Below are 27066 nucleotides of genomic sequence, written 5' to 3' on the forward strand. Positions count from 1 at the left end.
ACAAACATACTCATTCTGGAACAATTCTACCAAAATGTGGTATTCTTCAGATGGCTTTTTTAGCTCTTAGGAAAATATACTCTCCAAGTGTTACAAAAAATTATGTCTTTTAATATGCTTCCATGTGCTTAAGTATTTTGCAACATCAGATAGTAAGCTATTGACTTTCCACAGTTCACCAGATTATCTCAGGAAACTAAAATGAAAAGTAACTTTCTAAAAGTAATCTTCTAGAATGAATGAATGTATAAATACCGCACATCTCTTTGTGTTTTTTATATATTACACAATATTCCCAGCAACCACAAAAATTTATGTTTGACCTATTTAATTCAGTCATGCATTTGAAGGATAAGACAGTGAGATAAACAGGTGGTGTTTAGCTACATATGTCAGATATTCTCACTCTTCAAAAGCACTCATCTGAGTGAAGAGCCCAGAAAAACAGGGTCAGCATATAGTGCAAAAATATCACTTCACACACTGCATAATAGAACCAGTAAATAGGAACTAAAAAGTAGAACTTTCCAATTTAAAAAAAATCTCAGTTGACTTTACCCTACCTTTATCTGCTGTCTTCTAAGCATTGCTAGTTCCCTCATATCTCGGAATGGTTGCAGTAGGTACTGGTAGAGCTCTGTGGTCGCTTCTGCAAGATTACTGTAGGCTTCATCTTCCATTTGGTACAGTTCAAGGAGCTCTACCATACTTTCTGTATTCTTATGTTTTTCCAGAAGCTGCAGAAAAAGTACAAGTTTTCATGAAAATACCAGAATATTCCTGCCAGAAGTGAAAGCAATTTTAAAAAACATTTTTTGCCTAGCCTCTTGTATCATCTTCCCCCTCACAGAAAATCACCAAATAAACAAAATAATCTTAGTCCCCAAAACACATCTTCAATTCATCCAGTAAGTATAAGTACATCTTGGATAACCTTAACTGAGCAGCACTCAGGCCGATCTTTTAATTTCCAAAATTTTCTGGAAGGTAATGAATATGAGCATAAAGACAGCAGAAAAAGCAACTTGGCACAACAATTTATAACATAGTAATCAGGTAAGCTGCTTCAGACACTTCCCGCTCTCTGGTATCAGAGTCGGGAGAAAAGCAGTGATATATAAGGAGACAGAAAGAGAAGCTGCATTTTGAACTTTGTACATTTTTGAGAATTCTTGGTGTTCGGGTTTTGTGGTTTTCTGTCAGTCTGTTCTTTAGATCCACACAGCCCCCACTACATCAGACAGAGTGTAGGCTATAAGAAACAAAACTTCATAGAAAGCTTAATCCCAAAATGTATGAACTTTTCATTCATTTTCTTTTTACAACAGGAATTACCTAAGCATTATAATCTTCAGAAAATATTTAGATGTTAGTATAAAACAACTTTAATTCATGTAAGAAAATACAACATCAAAGTCTGTTCTTATAGCTCTTACAAAGCAGAAAATTCACTTGTTTGTACAAACTAGCTGCGATGTATGATTTTATTATTGTGTATGCTCATTTTGCATTTCCTTTGGTCATTTACCTGAGCAGACTTCACATGGTGCTGGAAAATTTTCACCATTTCTAATAAAAAATATTTAGTTGTTTAATAAAAACTAATCATACAGGTATGTGGAATACTTAATGCATTTATAAAGACAAGATTATCTGAAATTAATTCCCCTCATATAATTTTCCTAAGTCAAAGTCTCTTGCGCTTTTTATTATCATCTCAAAAGCATATATTCACAGTCCAAGTTTAAATAAACTTAACAAAGATTAGAATGCTGTGGAATAAACACATCCTATCTTCTATCTGTTCATTCAAGTTGGATGCTAAGCCATCTGTGAAATACTCTCTGCTGACTGAACTGTGTTTCAGTTACCAGAATGGGTATGAAAAGTGTCTTTCTTTGTAATGGAAAGTTTATTTTAGAACATCTCTGTACCTCCACCTTTGAACCACTAAGAGAGGTTAGAGAGAGGATGCAGAGCAGAATACAGAGATGCTTGTAGTGGGTGGGCTTTATTTATATGTTCAACATTAAAATAACAGTCAGATTCCATGAAAACACAGGAAGAGCTTTCCCTCATTAAGGTTCAGCAGAGAAGAAAGATCTGGGAGAGAGGATGTAAAAACACATGCGGAACTCCTCACAAGGAGGAAACTCCAGCACAAGGCAAACCATTTTGTTACCTACATAATTTCACACAGAAAATTGTTCCTGTTAAAAAGTCACTGCCTAAGCCCTTTTACTCTTCCAGTACCACACAGTATTTTGCAGCATTTGAGTTCTCATCAAGAAAAGACTATTGGGCTTGCAGTCTGTAAGACTAGCATTTTATAACTTTCAGTCTTAGACATATGTAACACAACCTGAAACTAAAGAGACTCAAGACACTCTTGGCTTCATGCCTTAAGTCGCTATGAATCTCATACATTATTCCAGCTCACTATTTGTTTTAACCATCTGGTCTAAGAATATACCATCTTTCTCAGCTCCACTTCCATGTGACTAGGGCCCAAAAGCAGAGCTGCCATATACCAGCTTTCTCCTACTTTCCCTGGGCACAATTAGAATTCCCTCTGCAGTCCTCAAGCTGTAATTATCCTTCCACCAATCTACTGAATCTTTCTTCTAAGCCACCCATTGCAAGAAGGAGCAACTCTACCAATACACGACAATTTCCTTTTAGTTGCTTAGGCTATTAGTATCTCACTTTTAAATAAATTCACCCCCCTCTTTCATGGTGAAATAGTACTACTCTACTAGGATGCAAATTCTAGAGGGCAACAAAATCCAACAATTTGAGAAAATGTAATCACTCAACTATCATTGAAAGGGGAATCTTAGGTACATTTATTTCAGGGACAGAACAATACAATGCAGGGGCTTTTTTCTTTTTATTCACAGACCATTCTTTAAGGCCTATTTAGTAGTTCTGGTATTTTGCTAGATGGGAACACCTTTGCAGAAGCTACAGAAGTGTCAAGAAATGAAGGACCAATTCAATTTTATGACTCTCAGAATAGTACAAAGACATCTTAAGGACACTAAAAACTAGTAGCTGCTTATAGCTACTTGGCTGTTCAGAAAAAAAATCATGTCCATCACTGAAAATAGTAGGGATAAAATAATGAATTATCAATACATTCCTGTCATAACAAAAGGTAAGTAAATGGGCATAACTTCATGGTCCTGTCTGTGTTAGTCTGCTACTGGGGTTACCCAAAACCTAAATCAAATCTTAATTCTCAACTCCTTCAAAAATACTGAATCTTCAATTAAAAAAAATCAAACACAGATGTGAGGGCAGGTTATTCATAAACAATTAATAGAGAATTATATATATATTTATTCTTTAACTATTAACACAAGGTAAGTTTCCATTCTTCATCCCTAAGGCAACGATTCCCGTAGAACAAATTTCCTGTTACTAATGAGGGCTTTCTGAATGAAAATGGTGACAAAATTTCATTTAATCTGCAGTTCCAAAAAAAGACAAAATAAAACAGGCAAAACTACTTAGAAACCAAAGAATATCATCTTATTTGGTTTAATGCAAAGATCAACAAGCTATTCAGTAAGGGTATTCTTGAATGCTTCAAAACAGACAGGAAAGCAACCAGCCTGAGAGTACTTGCTACATACAGCGTCATTACACCCATCCATCTATTCAGACCTCATTTTCAAGAAAAACACTAACCTCAGACATAAAGCTTGAATACTGTGTTCAGCTTTAGGTGCCTCATTACAAGAAAGGCGCTAAGGTACCTTTTCATGGAACTGGTGAATTGTGTAGAGAAAAAGTTTAATAAAATTAGCCTAAATAAATCAAAATATCTGATTCCTTCTGGTCAAAAATTGCTCTCACCCTACCAGCTACCAGGGAAGCAGGAAGCAGAAAAATTATAGTGTTCCATTGCAGTGTGTCTTTCCGCAAGAGAAGAGAGATGGAGGCCAAGACCTAAAAAAAACCTGAATGAGACTTCTAGATGCAACACTTCTCAATCTCAATATCCAATCTTTCCAAGATGGGTAGATCAGCTTCTAGGGAAGTTTACCTGAACTATAAAGAACTAAATATAACAATTAGTTCTATTAAACAAAGGGAAATAAGACAGTATAGTAAATACAGCACTCGGAAACACCATTACCAACCCTCTTCCCTAATCCTGCCTAATTTAGTCTGAAGTTTCCTGTGGTTAATCTTAATGGAGTGTTACTCCTTCACTATATGTACATTTTGTCTTATTGGTGACATTTTTTTTTTTAACTGAAGCTTGTAGCCGCGTGGGGATTGGTCTCTTCCCCCGAGCACCAAGTGACAGGACAAGAGGAAATAACCTCAAATTGTGCCAGGTTTAGATTGGATAATGGAATAATTTCTTCACAGGAAGGATTGTCAAGCAGTGAAACAGGCTGCACAGCAAAGTGGCTCAGTCATCAGCCCTGGGGGCCTTTAAAAGACACGCAGATGTAGCAGTTAGGGCCATGGTTTAGAGGTGGGCTTGGCAGTGCTACAATAATGGTTGGACCTGGTGATCTTAAAGTTCTTTTCGGATCTAAATGATTCTACATAAACGGTTTAAAGGAATACAGAACTATTCTCTCTCACATTCTGGAACTGGAATGCATACCAATCACCAAACCTTCAACAATCCAGTGTGGTATTAACAGAAGACCAATAGCTTTGATTTGACTTTAGGCAGAGACTTTTCAGCCTGATGAAGAGTCCAGATGCTTTAACACCACCAGTCTGGAAGGGGCACTGACACGGGAAACAGATGGCACAAAACTGGCTGCATGAAGCACCTCCCATTATAACACAGTCTGATGGAGCTTTCCTGTTCCAGATCAAAGTTAGCTGAAACATTTTTTTCAGCTGGCTGCCATCCAGATAGTATTCAGACTACTAGATACCTGGGATGCTGGGACTAGCACAGAATTAATGTCATAATGGAAACCACACCCTACATAGACTCACAAGTAGTTTGATTCTGTGCACTCCCATTTTCAGACAGGCAGTACCTAAATGAGTACCTAGCCAAGTGTCTAGACCAACTCAGAACATTAAAGCCAGGCAGTTTTCAAGGTGTTGGCATAAAACACATGAACAATTTTTGTGTCATATTTTATGCCCCAGTGGAAACTAGTTCTCAACACAGACATTCAGTGTTACTGCTCATTTACTCCAAGTCTCAGTATGAATTTTTCACTTTCACAGATTTTTAATTACATTATTTAAAGAAGTGGGTGGAGGAAAGCAGAGTAACATCCTGTACAGGCCTGACTAGCTCTATACCCATTGAATGCTGCACTTATTTTAAGAATCATGTTTCACAGATGTTACATTGTTCACAACTAAATGAATCCATATATTTTAGGCAACTATTATGCAGATACACTTCAACCAGCAGGAAACACTTCTTTTTAAATTTAACAGCACATATATTTGAACTATATAATAAAATTATTCCCGTCTTCTGTAATTTTTTGTCGTTGTTCAAAAAGCTTTAAAAGCATTACAGCAGACAGTGTAATTATGTGCAGGTTGACCTCAGCTGGGTGCATAATCCAAAGCTTGATTTAATCACAGAAGAGTCAAGTCTTACATTTCCTTTGCTAATACGCCCAAAACTTTCCCTGTTTTATTTTCTGTATTTTATAAAAACATTGCAATATGACGCATAACCATTTTTAGATAAATGAAGATATTTTTCAGTATCTTCTTAAGCTCGTTCATACTTCTGAAATAACTACAGAACACACTATTTTCCTGCAAATTTAGATTGTCAGAAACCTGACAGCATATCTGCCATTTCCAAGAAGAGTTCTAAAGATTCAAATTGAAGCGTATTAAGTTTTACAGGTAAAACTAGGGATAGCTGTTGTCACAAAGAAGTACAGTACTGCAGACAGAGTAGTTTTAGATACTCCATCCTTTGTCCTGAAAACAGCAATCCTAAGGGTAAAATACTCAGCCCTCCTAACTATGCACTGGCAACAGTCCACAATAAGCTTCAGACAACGAGTAATAAAGAAGTAAAGCTACAGAGTACATAAAATCTGTAAGCAAATTTTAGCAACTGAATTTAGAAGGCAACTTTTTCTGCTTCAGAACATGTTTACAACTGTTTCTCTTTAAACAAACAAAAGAAATCATTGCTAAAAGCAAGTAACACTCCCACATGTCCTGATAATATGCAGAAGTCTCAATTACATGAAATCTTCACTACAGGCAAACTGCTTTTCTCACTGTTACGAACATGTGGTCCTGTGCTTAAAAGTCACCCATTATAGTTAAGAGATTAAGACTTGCCAGGATATCCAGCTGTTCGCATGATTGCATTGCCATCAATAATCCTTACCTTTGTGGTAAAAAAAGATCAGTTGTGTTATTGTAGCAGTAACAGACCAAAGCCCAACTCTCCCACACAGACCTAAAGTACATTTCACTGCTAGGGCAGAAATCATCTAAGAGAACACAAAATTTAGATAGAGAGGAGGATGTCATAAATAAATTAGATAATAATGACTAGCATGGGAAGTGCTGGATTCAGCACTACATCTGTCTAACCTCTTAACATCTAAAAAAAGATAAAAACAAGTGAATTTCATACTAACTTATTTGGAAACAACACAGCAATTGACCACCTACTGAGTGCACAAAACGTGTCCAGTTTTTTTCAAAGAGGCTTCTGAAGACATGGAATTGAAGTGTACGCTGAAGCACTGCCAAGGTTATTGTCTGGATTTCGGGAGAGTTCTTAAAATGGCTGTTTACAGAACAGCTGAGATAATTCAGCTAATTAAACCAAAAGCAGATAAAACATACATAACAAACAAGTTCGAAGCTCACATTCAAAACAATGAACAGCAAACTAAAGAAAACCCAACAAAGATACCAGAAAGTAAACACAGTGTGTTTAAAACACAAAAAAGTAAAAACACTTCCATGCGTCATCCAGGCCTCTGAAGAGCTGCTAATAGAAAATGAACCACATTATTCCACTTTAAAGACTACTTAAAACAGTCCTTTACCTGCACACAGTGAGCCTGGGACCTCAGTACATGTGCAGAGATGTTCTAGATGGCTGGAAAGGGCTTTGTACTAGGGGACTACAAAAGTGGCATCTGTGAGAAGATGCCAGAAGCATCCCCCACGTCCAGCAGAGCTAAAGCCAGTGAGCTCCAAGACGGACCCCCCCACTGGAAAAGCCAAAATCCATCAGCAACCACAACAGCACCTCTGGGATAATGCATTTAGGATGGGAATAGAGTGCTGGCACAACTGCAGCCCAAAAGAGGAGCAAGAACAGGTGAGAGGAATGACTCTGCATACACCATAGTGAAGAAGAAGCTGGGGGACGTTCTCCAAGCACCAGTGTAGAGATACCCTTGCAGCCTCTGGAAGACCCCACACTGGAGCAGACAGGCCCTGAAGTAAAATGCCATTTCACAGAGAGCCCTTGCTGGAGCAGGCTTCAGGCAATCTTCAGGCCCCATGGACAAGATAACCTACGCTGGAGAAGTTTTCTGGCTCTATGATCTCATGGAAGAGAGACACTGGAGCACTCTGCTCCCCAAGGACTGCACTCAATGAGATGGACTTACAATGCCAGAAGTCAATGGATGTCTGTCTCCTGTGGGTGGGTCCCCATGTTAAAGCAGGGGAAAACCACAAAGAGGAAGCAGTGGTAAAGAAAACACACGATGAACTGACCACAAACCCCCTTCCCTGTCTTCCTATGCTATTCAGGGAGAGGAGGTAGAGAAATCAGTAGGAAAGCTGAGCCCAAGATGAGGGGAGGAGTTGTGCAAAGACGTTTTATGATTTGGTTTTATTTTTCCTTATCAAATTCTGATTTATTTGCAATAGATTAAATTAATTTCCCCAATCTGATTCTGTTTTGCCTGTGACAGTAACTGGTGAGTGATCTCTCCTTGTCCTTATCTCAGCCCATGAGCCTCATCATTTTCTTACCCTATCCAGCTGAGGAATCATAGAGCAGCTCTGGTAGGCACCTGGTGTACATCTACCCACTGCAAGAGCCCATCCCAGAAGTGTATATGACCAGCATTGCTTGGCCTCTTGTCACTCCCATCAGTGATCCTCACTTACACTCAGGTTAACAGCTCCCGGATAGTAACAATTACCTTTGTCTAGTTCTTTCACACTGCCTACCAAAACACACCTCATTTCAACATACTACCCATAATACAACTCGACAGAAAAATAAAAGAACTGAACTGAGTAAGAAAAACTGAAGTAGTATTTTAATGCAGGCAAGTGAGCCAAAACATTACTTCCATGTATGCATCATTACTGAACAATGCAACTTCTCTCCTCCCACATGAAAATTCTAAATAGAAATCTCAGCAGAACTGTATGTACAAATATAACTTGTTGGAAAATCACAAGGCTCAGGCATAAAGCTGTCATCTCTGACAACAATGTATGGCATACTAGATATCTTCTGAAAGCTCAAGAGGGAGATGTCAACAATTAAAGGCTATGCATCTCCCTCCCTGTAAACAAGACAAATGTAACATCATGTGGGGTTTTTTTAAACTGGTACTTGTCTGGTCACCTTACCTCATTGTGTGATGTGGCTGTGCCACTCCTTAGTCAGACTGCCATGACAAATGAGTGTCTCTAATACCAGGCACTAGTCTGAATGTAGTGTATTACTTAAGAGTTGCCACAGATGTGTTACAGAAATAATAGCAAACCAGAGCTAACTGCATAGGAGCACTCATTGTTCAAGAGTGCTAGGTTTTCCTTTTCCTGTTAGTAACACAGAAGTAGGTATTTACTTTGTAACATAATTTCATGAATGAAATACATCTGTTTAGATCTGTATTTCAGAGTTATTATGGAATTTTGGGACTCCTTTCCTTTGGAAATGGGCAAAATAATGCAAAGATAAAGTCACTAATGAATCACTGGTTGGCTGGAACATGGCAACTCTGAACAATAAGACTTCTAGGCAACACCTCACCCTGAAGGCTTGGCAAAGAATTTACTTTACACATATCCTAATGAGTTCTAAGTAATTTTTTTTTCTGCATGTTAGAAGACTGAGAACATACATTACATAAGCATTCAGGCTGTGCCATAAAATACTTGAACTTTTAGTCCACTGATTGTCTTCTTCCATCCTTCTGAACTATGCTGTTAGTCAGGAAAATATACTCAAGAGCATCAAAACTGACAATTATCTAAACAAACTAATGTTTTCATAGGATAAATACATTTAGTTAGCAGGTATTATAGTGCTAGTTTTAAAACCTTTTGCGTAAGATTTGCCATGTCAGAACACAGGCCTAGCCAAATACCTATCTCCAGTAAAGAGAAAATGTTCTTTTATGAAAACAACATTTGATGGGAAGAAAAAAAATTAGGTACAATCAATTTCACTGTCAGCTCATGGGAATTAGATCAGCAGCACTGAATTAGTACTCTTAGCAGTTTTACAGTGCATTTGGCATGGTAGCAAATAATTCTCAAATGTCTGATAAGTCTACTTTTGAATAATCTAATTCAAAGCAGGTAAAGCATTATGACATTACCAGATTCTAAGTTCTTGTGTAGGTGAATTTACTTTTTAAAGCTGACTCAATAGCTTGCTGCCATCAAAACAAGATTCCACTTCCCATCCCCTCCTGACTCTCATCTTCCCAGTCTACTCCAGTTCGATGTTCCTTCTGCTCTCAGGTGCCCTCTTCTCCACTTCACTGGCTATAGTATTTCTCAGATTCCTCAACAAACTACTCAGCATCTGGAAAAAAACTACTTTGTGATCTCTCTTGGAGTAATTTACTGAGGAATTTATTGAGTTGAATCAGCATACGGCAAGGACAGAGAAGCAGAACAGGAAGGAACACAAAGCTGGCGGGGGGAGGATAGAAAGCAATAGCATCCTCCCTTGTCAACACCAGCAAGCTGATGATCCAGTTCTTCTGCTCCCCTCAACAACACAGCTGATGAACCACCTTTAAGCCTGGGTGACAGATGAGAGGTAACTCAAATGGCCCTCTGTGTATTCTTTCAATGCTGGTAAACCTTACACAATGGTGCAATCATGGAAAGGCAAGCCTAAAGAAACAGCATTTTGCATCCCTAAATGCAATTTTTAAAGTTTCCAAGCTCAAATAATGGGGATTTTATTCAAAAGTTGAATACGTCAAAAAAAAAAAAAAAAAAAGGCCCAGTAGGAAGAACGTATTTACAGTCCACTATTAAGAACAAAATACTAGATACCAAGAAAATCCTGAGATCCTGTATCAAGCACATTTTTCTTCCTAACTTAATGGCAAATACAGTAAATTACAAGCTATTAAATCACTTTCATAACAGAACAGTATTTCAGGCAAAACCAATTTATATTAGCACCAAGGGAACACCGACTTGTATTCTGTGGTGCTAATTGTTTGAGTTGGTTTTATTCTTGTTCTTAGGGAGAAATGAATGGGAAAGGATAGTCAGTTTAGATGTTAAAGGGAAATAAAATCCTTGTGTGATAAAGCAGCATGATAAAACACATCTGAAATTATACATACTATTTACCTATTTATTCAACTTCTTCAGAAGACCTCCAATATTTCAAGTAGTTTGGGATTTTTTAACCTCCTCCCATTTATGAATTCTTTTCTGAATTATACTACTCTGAAGTGACAAAATGATACAATTTCAAATTCGGACAGCTGATGATCATAAACAAGTAACACATTACTGAAGGCTAAAGAATTTGAACTGTGAAGTCACAGGGCCATTTGCACTGTAGAAAAATTACAAGCTTAGAAACTCGTAGAAATAATATACAAATTTTCACCCTCAAAAGTTTCACAACTAATCAATACATTCATATCTTCTTCATTACTTCTCTTTCTCTTAATTTTTAAAATTTCCTTTCAACAGATATAAAACACAGTGTGTTTTAAAGTTCAGGTTTCCTTTAAGAGAAAAAAAGACCTAATCAAAACTATCTCTATTTTAAGCATGGGGTTCAACTAAAAAACACAGTAAGGTTCCTTTAACATAATCTGTGTTTTAATAATCTGTGATTCTAAGTTGTTGTATAGCTTTTACAACACTCTTTCCCTAAGGTAGCTCCAACAAGTCATGATGCAATACTTTATGTGAAAAGTCGTGCTACTATTAATTTTAGATGGCTCACATAAATAGTCCGCAAGTCATCATAAACAAATATTAATTGATTATTTAAATAACATTTCTCAGAGAAAAAAGACCAAACCCATCCACCTCCCTCACGCTAATATCACAGCATTTTTGCAAAAGAAAGTCAGAACCACTTGCCTACATTGCTTACATTTGGAAAGTATTGTAACAGTAGATAACAGAAAATCTGGGTTGTTTTATGCATTTAAGAAATCAGAAGTACTGAAGTTCCTTTAAAAGAAAATTTAAAAGTTTGCTGAATCACTGGAAGGGTTTTGGAAGCAAATCTTTCCAGAAGCAAATCATTAACAAATAAGTCCACCAAGTGTTTAAATTTGTCCGAATGGGTAATGTTTGTCATTAATAAGCAAAAAACCACATAGACATGTACTTGAGATTCCTACAAAAATACCCCATCTAGAAAAGAATGGGAAAAAAAGGAAACCCAAAGATAGTGTCTTACCACTGAATTGGAGTCTTACCAATATATCACCAATGTTCTATTTACATCTACAGTCAACAGCTCCAGATGATCATGCCCACAGCCTTTTGTCTTCTCAACAAAACAGATACATGTACGTATTGACTAACACACTGATGCTCTGCATCCTCAGAACACCACTTTCCCTCTCCTCCTGTCCTATCTTCCTTCTCTACCATATTTCTGACGACTACATTTTCATCTCTTGCAAAATTAAGTTTGGCAGATATATCTTTAAGCTGGACTGGGGCCTAAGTTCAGCTGAAGCTCTCTCTAGTAACAGATACCCTGATGCATTGCAATGCTACATTTCTAATGATATCAAAAAAGAAAAATGTGGGTGACATTATGATGATTGTATCCCCAGTCTTCTTTTCTGTGTGTGCTGTATGTTATGTTCTGTGCCTTTACAACAGGTTCTGAGAGTGAAGCAGAGAAAGAAGCAGCGTGCAGTTTGTTTTCAAACAGCATTCACTCCCCTGTGTGCCTTCCCCAGTGTTTGGAGGACGCTCAGGCAGACTGTGGCATAGAGATCTGCTTTGCTCTTAGTTTGGCTAGCTGAGGCAGAGAAGTTCCCTGGACTTTTTTTTCTTTTTCTTGGGCCTGTTTAGACCTGCTCTGGACTGCAAGACCCAGGGGAGCACCGAGAGCACCAGTGCCACTTCAGGCCTGGGTGTCCGGAGGGATCAGTAAGGGACAGAGCAAGTTGAGCTACACCCATGGCAAGGACTTTCCAACTTGCCATCTCGCTCCAGAACGAGAGGTTTTATTGTTTCATATTATTCCATTCTTTGTGCTTGTGGGAACTTTGTTGAATAAATGGTTTTTTCCACTTTTCTCCAAGAAGTTTTTTTCCCCAGACTGGTTGAGGAGAGGGCCTGCTTGGGTTTGCTCCCCAGAGGGACCTATTCAGGGGTTCTCTCCCAAATTCGCCCTAAACCAGGAGAAAATGTTAAAAGTACATCCTCAAAAACAAAAAAACGCGGTCATTTCAAAAAATCAATGCCTTCTTTAGCTCTGTGGTAGCAATATTTACATATGTAAATCACACAGTCCTCCTTGACTATTTGTAAACAGTGTCTTGTCACATTACAGAAATATAAAAAGATTAGAGTGAATCTGCTTTCAAATTCAACACCTGCCTGGGTAATAATACTATGTCAGCCAGAAAAGGAGAGGAAAAAAAAAACATTACTGGCTTAAGAAAGCAGTTTTAAACGGCATTTACTTGAAGGGAGGACATTCAACTGAAGAGAAAGAAAATAATGGTGGAAAAATATGAGAAAAAACAGACAAGACAAAGGTAAGCACGAAGAAAGTTACAAGCCAATATCATCTCTAAAAGCTAAGAAATTAAGGAAGGTATGAATCCTGCGCAGCACAATGGATTATAGAACATATATTACATAGGTTGTTCACACCTCTTCAAGATGTTCTGTCATATAAAAATACTGCAAACAGGTATCAACAATTTTAAACAAAAACAGAGGAAAATTTATCTCTACATCTATGGAAACAAGAGGAATATCAAATGAAATTATCTCAGCATCAGAATACTCTCCCAAGTAATAAGACACAAGGGGTTGCCCAATCCCACTTTAAGTAGTTAAAAAGACCATATACTGCATTTTTTTTCTCTGTCCAGGTATTTGGACAATGAAATAAATCATGAGCCCTGGAAGCTGCTGTCTTCAGCTTCTAAAAATCAAGTCCAGGCTTACCAACTAACACAGCTATATTCTACAGAATGTACTTTTACTTTTCATCTAAGATTTAAATTCTGTCAAGAAAGACCTAACGTTTTCAAGCCAATGCCCTTTTCTTTGTGTACATATAAGTTGCCCACGTTTTGAAGAAAGTGACATTGTTTTAAGCACTCTGACTTTTGGGTACAGCTGCAGTACTTATTGTCAACTTGTTCTAGCAGTAGCCCAATACTAGCCAGAGCAATTAACATCACATAGGTGTCTCCAAAGAGCTTGGAGGCTACTTGCCTGTTCTACAGAGCATACCCTACAGCTGCTGATATATTTCATTTTGGTTAGTACTAACTTACAGTACTAGTTCAGCTCTTAAACAACTCCTTTACAAAAGAATTTTTAATCCAAACGGTGTCAGTGGAAACAAGCGTTAACTCTATAAATAAAAAGTACAAAAAAAAACATTCCATAAAAAAGTAGCTTGGACTTCCCAAATGCTCAACATTAGTTTTAATTCTACTCTCCTCATGTCAATAGGGAAAAAAAAAAAAAAAAAAAAAAAAACAAAAAAAACCACATGGTGTCTCATTTTAATCCTCTGTGCTCCCCGCACTAAATCCAAAGCAGTGTTCTGCTCCCTCCTGAAACACCTTATGTATCTTCTAAACCTAACTACTGCAGTTCATATACAATATTCAGTTATTCTTTCTTCTTGCATAGAAAGACCTTACATTGGTTTTGATGGAAACAGTACTGCTGCTAACATTTTTTCCATGTTACTGGAACACTGAATACTTTTTTGTAATGTTTTATATTTACTTGTGCATTATTTTTGAGTCTGATGTTGAAACTCTCTTCAAATCTTCTGGTGCCTAGATGCAGATCACTGAACAGCAACAAGTCACGTCACTTTTGGAAAACTTCCACTTTTGTTACAGTGCCCCACTACCTACCATATAAACCTTTATTCTAGAAGTGAATGCATATGGCCAAAAACAATGAAATAAAATGCTTCTAGTTACTGAGATAAACCTAAGTACTATTTATTACTAAAATATTAAAACAGCTTTGACAAAACAAAATATTATTGGATATTATATATCTTTTTTGATATAAACATAAATGAGGGAAAATATTGAAGTGATACATGTTGGAAAGTAACAAATGTGAAATTCCACGACATATAACTGAGCCAAGTCCTTGCTACTTCCTCTCACTTGACAAGCATATTCATTCAAAACAAACCTGCCCACTAAACAAGCAAAAGTAATATAGAAAAAAAATCTGATTATGAAGGAAATAAAGTGATCATTTTTCCATCAAAAAGCCCCATCTTTTTTCTCATACCAGTTGTTACTGTAACAAAAAAGATTTGTTTTTCCTTAGCCTTTCTAGTTCTTTGAATCAAAAAAAAATTAAGCTAAGCAGGACTATCCTCATGCTTAGCATATACATCACTATAAAGGAGGTGGAGATTAAAGACAGCATTAGGTCCTCACCTTCAAGGCAGTCTAAAGTCAGCCACTAAAGGTAAGATGCTTTCAGAGGTACTTCAGACTTTAATCAGGCACTTAAAAGTGTTCGAACTTTCACATTTAAAAAATTTAAAGGAAGACACATAGAGCAGGGACACAAAACAGTCTTTTTCTACCTGCAAACACTGGAATTCATCTATTTTATTTAGCCAAAAGAAAAACAAAGCAAGCTTCTGACTAGTTTTATCCCTGGTACTCAAGATCCTATAGATCATCATCTACCAAATTTCAGTCTATCAGGGCTGTTAGACCAAATTTCAGTCTACTAAGAGCTGTATGGAACAGGAACATTCCCAGGATAATTTGAAGATGCTGAAGTAGACATGTAACATACAGACAGGCTTCCCAAACTCTCAACTTCTTATGCAACAGCACACAATGAAATACGTCTGGGGCGTGACTAAGCCACCCATCCCTCTTCATCACAGTTTACACTAACACCATTTTTTATTCAGGAAAACATAACTACCTTCAGCCTTTTGAAAACCTAGAATGGACAAAGAGATAGCACCATTACTGAGGTTACTAAACTCAGAAATTTACAAACACCTACACTTAACCTAGAGAAACTCTTCTTTATCTAGGAAGAACATAAACAGGAAAACGGCAGAACCAAAATAACAGAGACAAACATTTTCTGTCTTTTTGATACAAAGTTTACTATTCTGGAAATACTGCCCAGAAAGCTGGAATTCCAAATAAGGATCCAATGGTATAGTCTCTGTTGAAATAACATCTTTCTGTCTTTTAACTGAGTACCTGAAGATTTTTTTCAACAGGTATAAACTTAATGAACAAGTTTATACTTTCAATAAATTCCTCCACTATTTCAAAATTAATAGTTTTATTTGAAAAAAAAAAAAAAAAAGAGGTGCTATTTCAAAACTGCAAATCAGGCAGAAGAAATGAATCCCAGGTCACAGAGTTCCTCTACAACTATTTTACTTACTCATCTTGGATCTGTTTCTACTTGCAACATTCTTATGGTTTATTAAAGGACTAAAATCCAGACTGAAATAAAATTTACTATTACAAAAAGCAACGATTACTAACTGCCATGAAAATAAACTGGCTTATGTGTAATTTATGGACAGCAAGGAATGTCCAAGCAGGTGATGCTAAAACATTGAACATGAGGTTTGGTTGCTCACTTTCCTTCTCCATCCCAAAGAATACAAATCAAGAAAAACTGCAAGCATTTCTCAAGTAATAGTCTAACCGCACAGAGGAATTTGTCCTGGGAAATAGAAGAGATATATGAAGTAACTATAAACCACAGAGGCACATTTTAAGAGCCTAAGTTAAGGTCTTGGGAGTTGCACAATTTTACACTAATGAAGACCCTTCACATTCCCTCCTAGATACCATTCTGGTTACCTATGCTTCTCAATCACTTCCTCTTTTCCTAAAAAATTCTTACGAGAGACAAAATTGTTTTAAATTGCCTGGATCCAACATTCCTGCTATCAGCTGACAGAATTCCAGCACAGATGGAAAAGTAAATTGTGAGATAAAACATGGATTCCATAGGTTTTCTTTAAAGTACAAAATCCTTTAGTTCAGAAATACCAAGCAGTGCCCATCATCCACTGCTTCATTTGTTTAAAATTGCCATGACAAAGAGTATCAGTATCTTTGCTTAAAGAAAGACACTTCTTGCAGACCAAGTAAACCCATAACAGGTAAGGAAAAGAGAAACCTGAGAGCCAAGAGGGATAGAGCAGGTCATTCCATTGGTTTCTTTTCTTAAACATGAACTACCTTTAATTAAAGAAGGATCGACTTACACAACTGACAGAAGTACAGCTGTATTGACTTTAGGTACGCTACCAGACTGGTTATCATGGGAAAGGAAGGTTATACTGTAGCCAAATTCATACACAGGCCCTGCCATTTTGTCTGCACCAAGTTCAGAACATTATAGCAGAATAAAATGATGCAGCTTAGAGAAACAAATTTTTTTTTTTTTGCAAGTTCTATTTCTGGTACTAACAAAATGGAAATTGAGATTCTCCCAGAAACAAATACCTCTTGCTCAGTAATCCTTAACCAGTATTACCAAAAAACATCCCTTGAGTTGGGTATCCACGTGTTTAACGGGGACTTCTCTTATCCTGCACAGTTCCTTGTAAAAACTACTGAATTGAAGGCTAAATCTAATCTAGGCATACACTCCCAAGTAAAAAAAAAAAAAAAAAAACAGTGAAAGATGGTATGTTTTCATATTCTGGAGACTAAAACCACTGCTGAATCTTATTAGATTAACTACCAATTGTACACCAAACACTAAGACTTAATTCAGTCCTTTAAACAGAAAAAAAAAATAAAATAATTATACACCCTAACGCAACAGTTTGGAAATAAACTTTTACCTGGCAATGCTATACTTGGATGTTCTTACCGTGATTACGTCATTGATACTACAATTTTCTCATACTCCCTAACTCCAGTCACCAAGGAAAAGCATGGCCTGAATTCTACAGACTCAAAACTATGCCATCAGTGAGCAAGAAGATATGCTCACACCTCATCAAGGAAAAAACAATCACCACCACACATTTTTTTAAAGAGTATTGGCAGGATATACGTGGGTAGCTGAAGCAGCCAAACTTGACCTATAACCACAACAGAATCGAGATGATGTTTGCGAAAATAAAAAACAGTGTAACTTGATTCATACTCATAGTCACACCTTGACAGATCCGGGTACATTCTGGACCAAAGCCACTGAAGCACAAAAACAAGTGTAAAATTCTCATTTTTTACCGGGGAAATCTGGGTCCTCACACAATTCAATCCATGAAGACTAAGAAAGTGATCCTCAACTACTCTGCCTAGAACAGTATATGGTGTAAAGAAGACATTAAGCATCCTGAAACATCCAAGTCTTAACAGGTAATATCAACAGCAAATTATCCACCAAGACCAGACAGCTTACGTTTTTTCTTAAATTCCAACGGCATGAACTTCTCAGCTGAACAAGTTGCACTTACTCCAACTCCACTGGAAAACATAATCTTGCAATACAAATACCAGATTCAGCACCCAGAGCCTGTATGAACCCGGATTTTTTTTGTCTCAAACGCCTAAAATGTACTACCAAATACTATCAAAATAAACACCACATGTTGCTGCTCTCATTTAACAGAAAAAAAAAATCAGGCCAAACACATTCTGGTCCAAGGCAATGAAAGAACAAAAATACGGGAGAAAGACCTTGCCAAATCCATCGGATATTTATCCACAAACATCTACATTTGATTGCAGGGAAAAAGGTACTGTGCCACACTCAGATGAGTAGGGAAATCTGCACCCCCTTAATACAGGCCCTCGGGACCTTGGAAAGGTTAAGCCTCCTTTTCTCACTAAGGAACAGGACAGCAAGAACTAGCACGACTAAAAAAGATGTCACAGATTAAACAAAATGCGACACTAGAGTGGGAGCATCTGGTCCACGCAGTAACCTCACCTCCTGAATACGCCTGCGAGCCCTCTGGAGCACCTCTTCGTACCCCTTCTGTCGCAGCTCACTCAAGCTCTCGTAATACTCTTCGGGGTCGTCGGTCTCGGTGAAGAGCACCTGCGAAAGGATCTTCCAGCCACAGGTATCCAAGCTGTGAACCAAGTAAACTTGCAGCTCGTAGCAGAGGGCGTCCATCTCCTGCTCGGATAGCTCCGGCGCTCCGAAGAGCACCGTCCACATGCCCGAGGGCTCCTCGGGGAAAGCAGGCAGGTAGGGCTCCAGCTCCGAGTTCACCGAGCACAGCTGCTGGTGCACGGCCCGCAAGTCTTGGAAGGAGAAGAGGCCGGCCCAGCTGCACTCCTCCCCCGCCGGCTCCGCGTCGGGAGCGCCCAACTCGCTCGCCCGCGGCGGCGAGGACGGCAGCGACAGCGCGGCGGCCACGTCCTCCTTCCCCAGCTCCAGCACTTCGATCTCCTCGGCGGCACCTGCCGCCTCCGGGCCGCGCTGCGGCCTCCGGGCCGGGCTGCCCTTGGCGCGCAGCGGGCTCTTGGGCAGCGCCTCGGCCCGGGGATGGGCGCAGCCCCGGGCCGGCCCCGGGTCCCTGCGCACCGCGGGGCCGCCAGCCTTGGGGACGGCTCCGGCCTCGGGGCCGCCGCGGCGCAGCTCACGGGAGCCGCTGCGCTGGCGCTGCGCCGTGCGGTTGTGGCAGGTGATGGCGAACTTGCCCTCGATCTCGTTCCAGGCCACGATGAAGGCGAACTTGTGCTTCTCCCGCTCCTGGAAGGCGTGCGGCCTGACGGCCACCCAGTCGGCCTCCAGCGTCTCCTCCAGGGCGAAGGCGGACATGGCGCTGCGCGACTCCGCACACGGGCACACGCCGCCCGCCCTCCGCGCTCCCGTCCCGTCAGCTGCTCCGCAGCCCCGCACCGCCTTACCGCCCACCACCAGCCATCTTAGCGGCCGGGGTACGAGGGGGAGGGTGCGCTGCTTCCCCACCGGAGCGACGAGGGAGGAAGGGCGGACGGGAATCGACTCCTCCCGCTCCCCGCGCGGGTCCCGCCGGTCACCAGCGCGGACAATGCGCGGCGCCCCCGCGCAAGCACCGCGCGCGCGTCACGTGGGGAGGGATCTGTTTACAAGCGGCGGCGCTGCGGCAACTCCGCGCCGGCCCCGCCCCCCGCGCGGCCTGCGGCAGCCCCGCCCCCCGCGCCGCCTTCCCCCATTGGCGGAGGGAGGCGGGCGGAGCCTCGCGCCCCGGCCGCCCCGCGGAGCCGCCACGCTCGCTCTCCCTCGGTGGGCGTGGCAGGGAGACGCCCCGCCCCTCCCCTCGGAGCCCCAGCGCGCTGCGCCGTGCGGAGGGGCCGCTAGGGGGCGGCGCGGACGGGGCCGTGTGGGGGCGGTGGGGCGGCGACAGGGAGGCGGCGTGGGGCGGGAATGGTTCGGCGTTTGTGTTTGTGTTAATTCTGACTGTGGATCGAAACAAAATAATTAAAAGATTAGTTGTCGGGCGCGCCTAGCGGCAGGCCGTGCAGCAGCAGTTTGCCCTCCTGGTTAGTCTGCAAAAGAGTGCAGGTTCTGTGACGAGTCCTGGCGACGAGGGCGTATTCCGAAATAGCTGTCTTGAGGCAGTTGCGTACTTTATAACTGAAGGAAACTGTACCGAGACATGGCCTTTTGTGCTCACATTGGCCAGCCCTTCGGATTTTTCAGTGTCTGCGGTGCTTTCCTAGGTTGCCAATTTTATTGCAAAACACGTAGGTTTCGGTGAGGTTGGACCAACAACTCTCACAAGTTTGTCTGAAAGGAATGATCAATCCCCTGTGATTCTGAGCTAAAGGAAAGCTCTTTTCTGGTGCCCTTTGGGATATTCCATTTCTCCTCGTGTACAAATGAACAAAAATACTTACTGCTAAAGCTCAAAGTATTTGCATCAAAAATAAGATTCACGGACAATATACATTGGCCCATATGGCGGGCTGACCTTGGCCAGTAGGTAGAGATAAGGTAGTTTACTGAAGCAAAGCAAAAGGTTGCATGCAAGCTAAGGAAAACGATTTTTTTCTCTACTTACCAGCAGCAACTGATGTCTGGTCCTTTCCTGGGAAGCAGGGCTTTAGCAAATGTAAATGTTGTATCTTCTCTCCTTCACATCAGGACTACACCAGACTGCCCAAATCCCATCAGTATGCTAGCTGTATTAATTATTAGTATTAAACAGCTCACTGTAGGGATGAACAAGGACTGCATCCACATAATAAAACCATCCACATCAGCCATGAGCAGAGAAAGGGAGGTGTATTCCCTCTTCATCTCCACAAGATAGCTCTCCCAGCATGGCAAAGCCATCAATGTGAGGGCAAAGTACAGAGTCCTTGTATTAACGTGTCCCCAGACTTCGCAAAATAAAGTGATAAGCAGCTGACAAAGTTAGTGTCCTGCAGGGGAGCTTGCGACTTAATAACCACTATAAAACTGCCATTGTCTCACCGTGGTGGCTTGACCTTGGCTGGATGCCAGGCAGCCACCAACTACTTTACCACTCCCTCTCCTCGGGGGGAGGACAAAGAATAAGTTGGAAGACAATTTCTGGGTTGAAAGCATTTTACTAAAGCAAAAGCAAAAGGCTGCATACACACAAGCCAAGAAAAAAGACCAAGATTTTATTCACTATGTCACATCAGCAAGTGATGTCAGGCCACTTCCTGGGAAACGGGACTTCAGCACAAGTAGCCATTACTACGTAAGGCAATCATAAATAAGAGATGCCACCTCCTTTTGCTAGCTTTTATATCTTTTATGTTTTATGATATTTATATATTATATTATACGATATTATATATTATATAATATTATATATTATATATTATATATTATATATTATATATTATATATTATATATTATATATTATATTAAATATCCCTTTGGTCTGTTCGGGTCAGATGGCTTATTTGTGTCCCCTTCTCAAGGTCTTGTTCACCCCCAGCCTATTGATGAGGGGCAGAATGTTGGGAAACAGTGCTGGTGCTGTGCCAGTGCAGTACAGCAGAAGCCAAACACTGGTCTTACCGGCACCTCTTTAGCTACCAGTGCAAAGCACAGCTCTGTGAGGGCTGCTGTAAGGAAAATTGACTTCATCTCAGCTGGACCAAATACAGCCCATTGGTGATAGTGTTGTCCTGCTCCAAATTAGAGGAAGCACTGAGGAAATAAAAAAATTCATTAGAATTTGCAGTACAGCCATAGTGAGTTACAGCCTTTTTCTAAAGTTACTCTATTGATTATCATCCTGTCCTTGGAAGCTGAAGTATTTGAGAAGGGCCTCTGGCAGTCCATATATTCTCTGGACATTGTCCAAGCAACACTGTGGTGCAGGAGAATGGAGGTTACGTCTGAAAGTCTTGGCTGTTACAAAAAAGGAAGGAATTATGGTTCAGCACCCCGAAGTTGTACCATATTTCTCTTCTTAAGGTTAAGGGTGACGTATCCTGTACATCTTAGATTGCAGCATTCTTTCCTATTACTGTAAATGGAGGCATCAGATCAAAGCACCTGTAAAATGATGTGAAAAAGATTTGATTATACCCCATCCAGAAGTGGCCAAGCAAAGAATGCATTGGTAAAGAAAATACAGTATCTTTCAGTTAAGTATTCATGGTGGTGGTGGAGTCTCCCGCTGTGGAGACATTTGAAATTCACCTGGATGTGTTGCTTGTCACCTGCTGTATGTGACCCTGCCTTGCCAGGGGGCGATTTGCATAGATGGTCTCCAGAAGTCCCTAATTGTTCTCTAATTATGTTATTCTATTAAACAAAATCTTTGGAGAGGAATATAATCAGCAGGCCAGTTTTGTCTTTTGAATGTGTGAAAGAGAAAACAGTGAAGGTGCAGCAATATATATCTCTCCCTACATCTCCAGGCTTAAGAAAATTTAACAGAGATTGAATATTTTTCATCAGACAAAGGATGAGAGTCCTGGTATTTCAAGTACACTAGTGCAGAAGCTGAGGTCTTCTAGATGTTCTCAGACTGCAGAGGGGAAAACTGGTCTGAATTAAAGCAAGAACTAGGTAAACATAGCATTTAGGACCTGGCTGAAATTGTTTGGCTACAATCAAGTTTCTGATACATCTCTTTTCAGGCACAGAAAAGCCATACCATCAGCTCTCAAAAGCCGTTGTACCTTACTAAACTTGTACCTGTAGCAATGTATCTGAATAACTTAGGCCATTCCCTGTATACCAGCCAAACTGTAAGAAGCCACCTGCAGTCTTGTTTTTCAGAGTTCTCAGGAATTTGTCCAGGTTTCTGGAACAGCAATAGGTCTAAAATAAGGACAAACATCTTTGAGAAGCTGTCTACAAAAAGTGCCAAGCTTAGATAGAGGACACACAACATGATGATGGACACTTGACCAATTAGATGCCCTGAAGGATGTGTGAAGGATGTGAAAGATGCCCTAATGGGATCTTTCACTTTATGCCCTAAGTGGCTTAGCCAATTGAGAGATACCTGTACATGTGGACAGTAGTGCTAGAAACTATGACTGTGGTTTAACATAAACAATAAATCAGCTTCTGTTGGAATCATATTGATTCGTGTATTCAGTAGCCCATTTCTTCCCTGCATATACCCCTACAGAAAGGGATCTGCAAGGAAATAGCAACCTTTTAAAATTACATTATCAGTAAGTATTGAGTAGCCTTCATAGTAGCTTCTGTATTGGGGGACATCCATAACTCTTCATTCAAAAAATACAGACTAATTTTTTCAGATGTTAGTGAATTCTTTCTATGGGTGGTTAAAGGAAACATCACTCCTTGTTCCTCAATAAACCACAAAAAATTAAAATTGCATTTTAAACCTTGGTTGCCCGCTGTTGGGGTGAGGTGTACTGGACCATTCATCACTAAAAAGAAGTGGGTTAGGTAGCACTCAGTCCACCTGAGTTGTTGATTCACATGCCTTAAAAAGGTGACAAGTTTGCAGCAACTGAAGGAACTACTGGCAAGTGCCTCTGAAAAAACCCAAATCTTTCTGGAGAGAAGGGACCTGCTACCATGCTGCTGCTGGGGGCATGACACTTCAGCACTTGGGGATCCTGCCTCTATTATAGAAACTGCAAACCTGAGAGGCCTGGTTACCTTACCAAGAGGGCTGTTGGAAGTTGCATAAAGCTGGCTTATTACGTTTATAGAGCCAAAGCTTTTTGAGGGTGTGCTGGTTTTTACACAACCTGGTTTTTGGTTGTAGGGGTCCACAGAGGTGGCTTCTGTGAAAAGCTGCCAGAAGCTTCCACAATGTCCTGCAGAGCCCGTCCCTGATGACTTCGAGGATGGACAATGTTGGTAATGCCTCTGTGGTAACAGATTTAAGAAGGAAGGAAAACAAAGTTGGGCATGAGCAGGTTTTTTTTCCCTAGCTAGAGAAGAGAAAGAGGTGAGAATATGTGAGAGAAAAAACATGGAGACACCAAGGTCAGTGGAGAAGGAGGGCAGGAGCTTCTCCAGGCCCCGGAGCCAAGATTCCTCTGAGGCCATGGTGGGACCATGGTGGAGCAGCTGTGCCCCTGCAGGCCCTGGGGATCCACGGGGGATGCAGAGATCACCCACAGCCCCTGGGGATCCACGGGGGATGCAGAGATCACCCACAGCCCCTGGGGATCCAGGGGGATGAAGAGATCACCCACAGCCCCTGGGGATCACGGGGATGCAGAGATCACCCACAGCCCCTGGGGATCCACGGGGGATGCAGAGATCACCCACAGCCCCTGGGGATCCACGGGGGATGCAGAGATCACCCACAGCCCCTGGGGATCCACGGGGGATGCAGAGATCACCCACAGCCCCTGGGGATCCACGGGGGATGCAGAGATCACCCACAGCCCTTGGGGATCCAGGGGGATGCAGAGATCCACCCACAGCCCCTGGGGATCCAGGGGGATGCAGAGATCACCCACAGCACCTGGGGAAGGTGCCCGTGCTGGAGCAGGTGGATGCCTGCAGGAGGAGGCTGTGGTCCTGTGGAGGACTGGATGCAGAGAGGGGGCCCAGCTTCCAGGCTGGAGCAGCGTGTCCTTGGAGGGCTGCAGCCCGTGGAAGAGTGACCCACCCTGCAGCAGTTTTGGGAGGACTGTGTGCCCGTGGGAGGGACTCAGCCTGCAGCAGTTTTGGGAGGACTGCTGCTGGTGAGATTGGAACCACGCTGGGGAAGTTCCCAGAGAACTGTCTCCATGGGAGGGACCCCATGGTCTCCCAGGGGAAGGACTCCTGTCCCTGAGCAGGGGAGGGAAACCTCGGGTGATGAACTGACCAAAACCCCACGCTCTGTCTCCCTGTGCTGTCAGCAGGAAGGAGGGAAGGGTTTGGAGGGAAATGTTCTTTATGGGCTTATTTTAGTTCCCATTATCCTTTTCTGATTTTGTTAACAATAAATTCACTTTGTACCTCTAAGGTGAGCCTGTTTTGCCCTTAGAGTGTTTTCTTCTGGTCCTTATCTCAACTCATGAACTCTGTTAAATTTTTTTTCTCTCATCTGCCCAGCTGTGGCAGGGTAGGGTGAGGGAGCAGCTCTTCTGGGTGCCTGGCATTCGGCCAGTGTCAAACCATGACAGAGGGCCACAAGAGTCCTGTCACTAGTGAGCTGAAATGTGAAGTTAGGAATTCAACTGATGTCCTATTTCTTTGTAAGAAGTGGGTCAGTTGCCAGAACTTTTAAGGCAGGGAGTACTTTAAATCATTGCTGTCCCTGGGCAGTGTCCAAGCAGTGATAATGATAAAATAATAAACTAGTAATCCAGCAAAGGGTAGGTTTGCAGATTTCCAGGACTTTTCTTCTTTTTCTGCCTAGCAGTGTCATTTCCCTCTGTTTGCTGGTTCTATCAGTGTCATATCAGTTCAGGCTGATGTTGGGAGAACAGGGAACCTACAGAATCCAAATCTGGCAGAAAAAAGGTGACCTGCCTAGGTAGATTCATACATAATAAATGCAGAACTGAGCTGGCAATGGGATGGAATCCTATGGAACTGCACATATACATTTACTGGCACATGTGTGTGAGGTAGATTAGCAATTCTGGGTGTAAAAGGTTTGAATAAACCTGAACCCTTGCAAAGTGATCTCACCTGATGCTGCCTAAATTGTCTTTTGTATGCTGATGCTGTGAACAGGAATAGAAATATTCCTGTAAGTGTTTATTCAAGCATTCCAGCACCTAGTCTGAGACTCCTGCAGCATGCTGCAGGCTAAACTGAAATTATACCCATCTGGATCTGAATCCTTGAACACCTTGGATAAAGTATCTTTAGTACAAAATGTTCATGAGAAACCCGGCCTCATCTGGGGAGCTTGGTTTAAGGTTTGATGAATTCCGAACACCTGCTGTGGAAAAGTGATTTTTGCCTGAATACAAGACTATAGAGTCTCAGTTAACCAGCTAACTCAGTTAATGTAATTTCTTTTGGCAATTGAGATGAAAGGGGGAGGTAATTAAATAGTGTGCTTCAAAGAACTGTAGCATTAGGATTTTGTTTAGGTGTCCTGAAATTGCTATTAAGTATTGTGCTAAACACAGCTATGCTGGACAAGCATTTTAAGTAGTTTTCTGTTGATAGTATGATTCAAATTTTAGTGTGGGCAAGCCAAATAGCAACATCTGTTTGTTGTTGGTTGGAGTCCTTTTTTTATTCTGGCAAAAGATTTAATAGTGTTTCTGTGATTCTGCTTGTGTGAAGTGAGACAAGGAACTGGCTTCATTGTGGCTGCACTGTTGGCTTTGTGATATCTTAGTAGCAATGAAACACCCACCCCAAAGCATACTTTCTAGTAATAGTTATATCTGCACTTGAGATTCTGGAAGTGCCCACCCCTAACAGATTTGATAGAAAACATTTCAGGTAATTTCCAAGGACAAGGAATAGCATTGGACAGCAGAACCAGTAAAGCTGCAGTGCATATGATAGCCCATCCATTTTATGGGGAACACCTGTATACTTTGGGTATTTATGCTGGCTCTAAACTAAAGAACTTTCTGCAATCAAGTATTATTACAGTTGTAGAACACATGGAGTTATTACTGTAAATTACTGAAAAGCTTAGAAATATGTGATGAACTTAACATGTAATGTAATCTCTTGCTTATTGCTGAGAGGGCACGGTAGTTTAAGTATAAATCAATTAATTTTCTTTAAAACAATGGTTCATGAAAGTTAATTTTCTCCGTTCTAGCCAAACAAATAAGTACACTGGTAAGATCAGTTTGTCTGTCTGAATAAAAGGCAGAATTAACTTAATATGATGTTGATAATACTCAAGAATCCCTCTTTGTAAGATCAGATGATGCAAAACCCAAAGTTACCAACATAAACATGCCATTTGACTAGCATTTACTCTAAGTAATAAGAATTTTACTTAACTGCATTAAAGGTATCAGTAGTCTTTGTGGTAGATAAAAAATATTTTCATCAAGAGAGAAAATTGGAACACTCTTTCTTGGAAGATGGATGATTTGGGAGTGGTGGTTCTTGCAGCCTTTTTAGTGGTTTACAAAGCATTTTGTCAACTTGTTTAACAGAAACATTATTCTTACATGGTATGTGCAAGTACATGGTGATATGGAAAATTATCCTGATGACAGAAATAACAATTTGGAACTTTGATAAATACAAAAATTTTTTTGAAAAATTTTCTTTTGTCTTAGGTGTAAAAAAACAAGAAA

The 27066-nt window shown here is 40.8% G+C and overlaps 1 protein-coding gene across 1 annotated transcript in view; it reads right to left on the bottom strand.

Moving 5' to 3' along the window:
• The window catches only part of JMY (junction mediating and regulatory protein, p53 cofactor), a 64386-nt gene extending 44882 nt beyond the window's left edge, over window positions 1-19504 (bottom strand). The window contains exons 1-2 of the mRNA XM_066338713.1: window positions 18358-19504; window positions 564-737 (exon numbers count right to left, since the gene is read on the bottom strand). Coding sequence (XP_066194810.1) covers window positions 564-737; window positions 18358-19197 — 1014 coding nt within the window. The 5' untranslated portion in view covers window positions 19198-19504. The remainder of the gene's footprint in view (window positions 1-563; window positions 738-18357) is intronic.
• Window positions 19505-27066: the final 7562 nt, after the last annotated feature.

Source organism: Sylvia atricapilla, chromosome Z (assembly GCF_009819655.1).
Source record: "Sylvia atricapilla isolate bSylAtr1 chromosome Z, bSylAtr1.pri, whole genome shotgun sequence".
Taxonomy (NCBI): Eukaryota; Metazoa; Chordata; class Aves; order Passeriformes; family Sylviidae; genus Sylvia; species Sylvia atricapilla.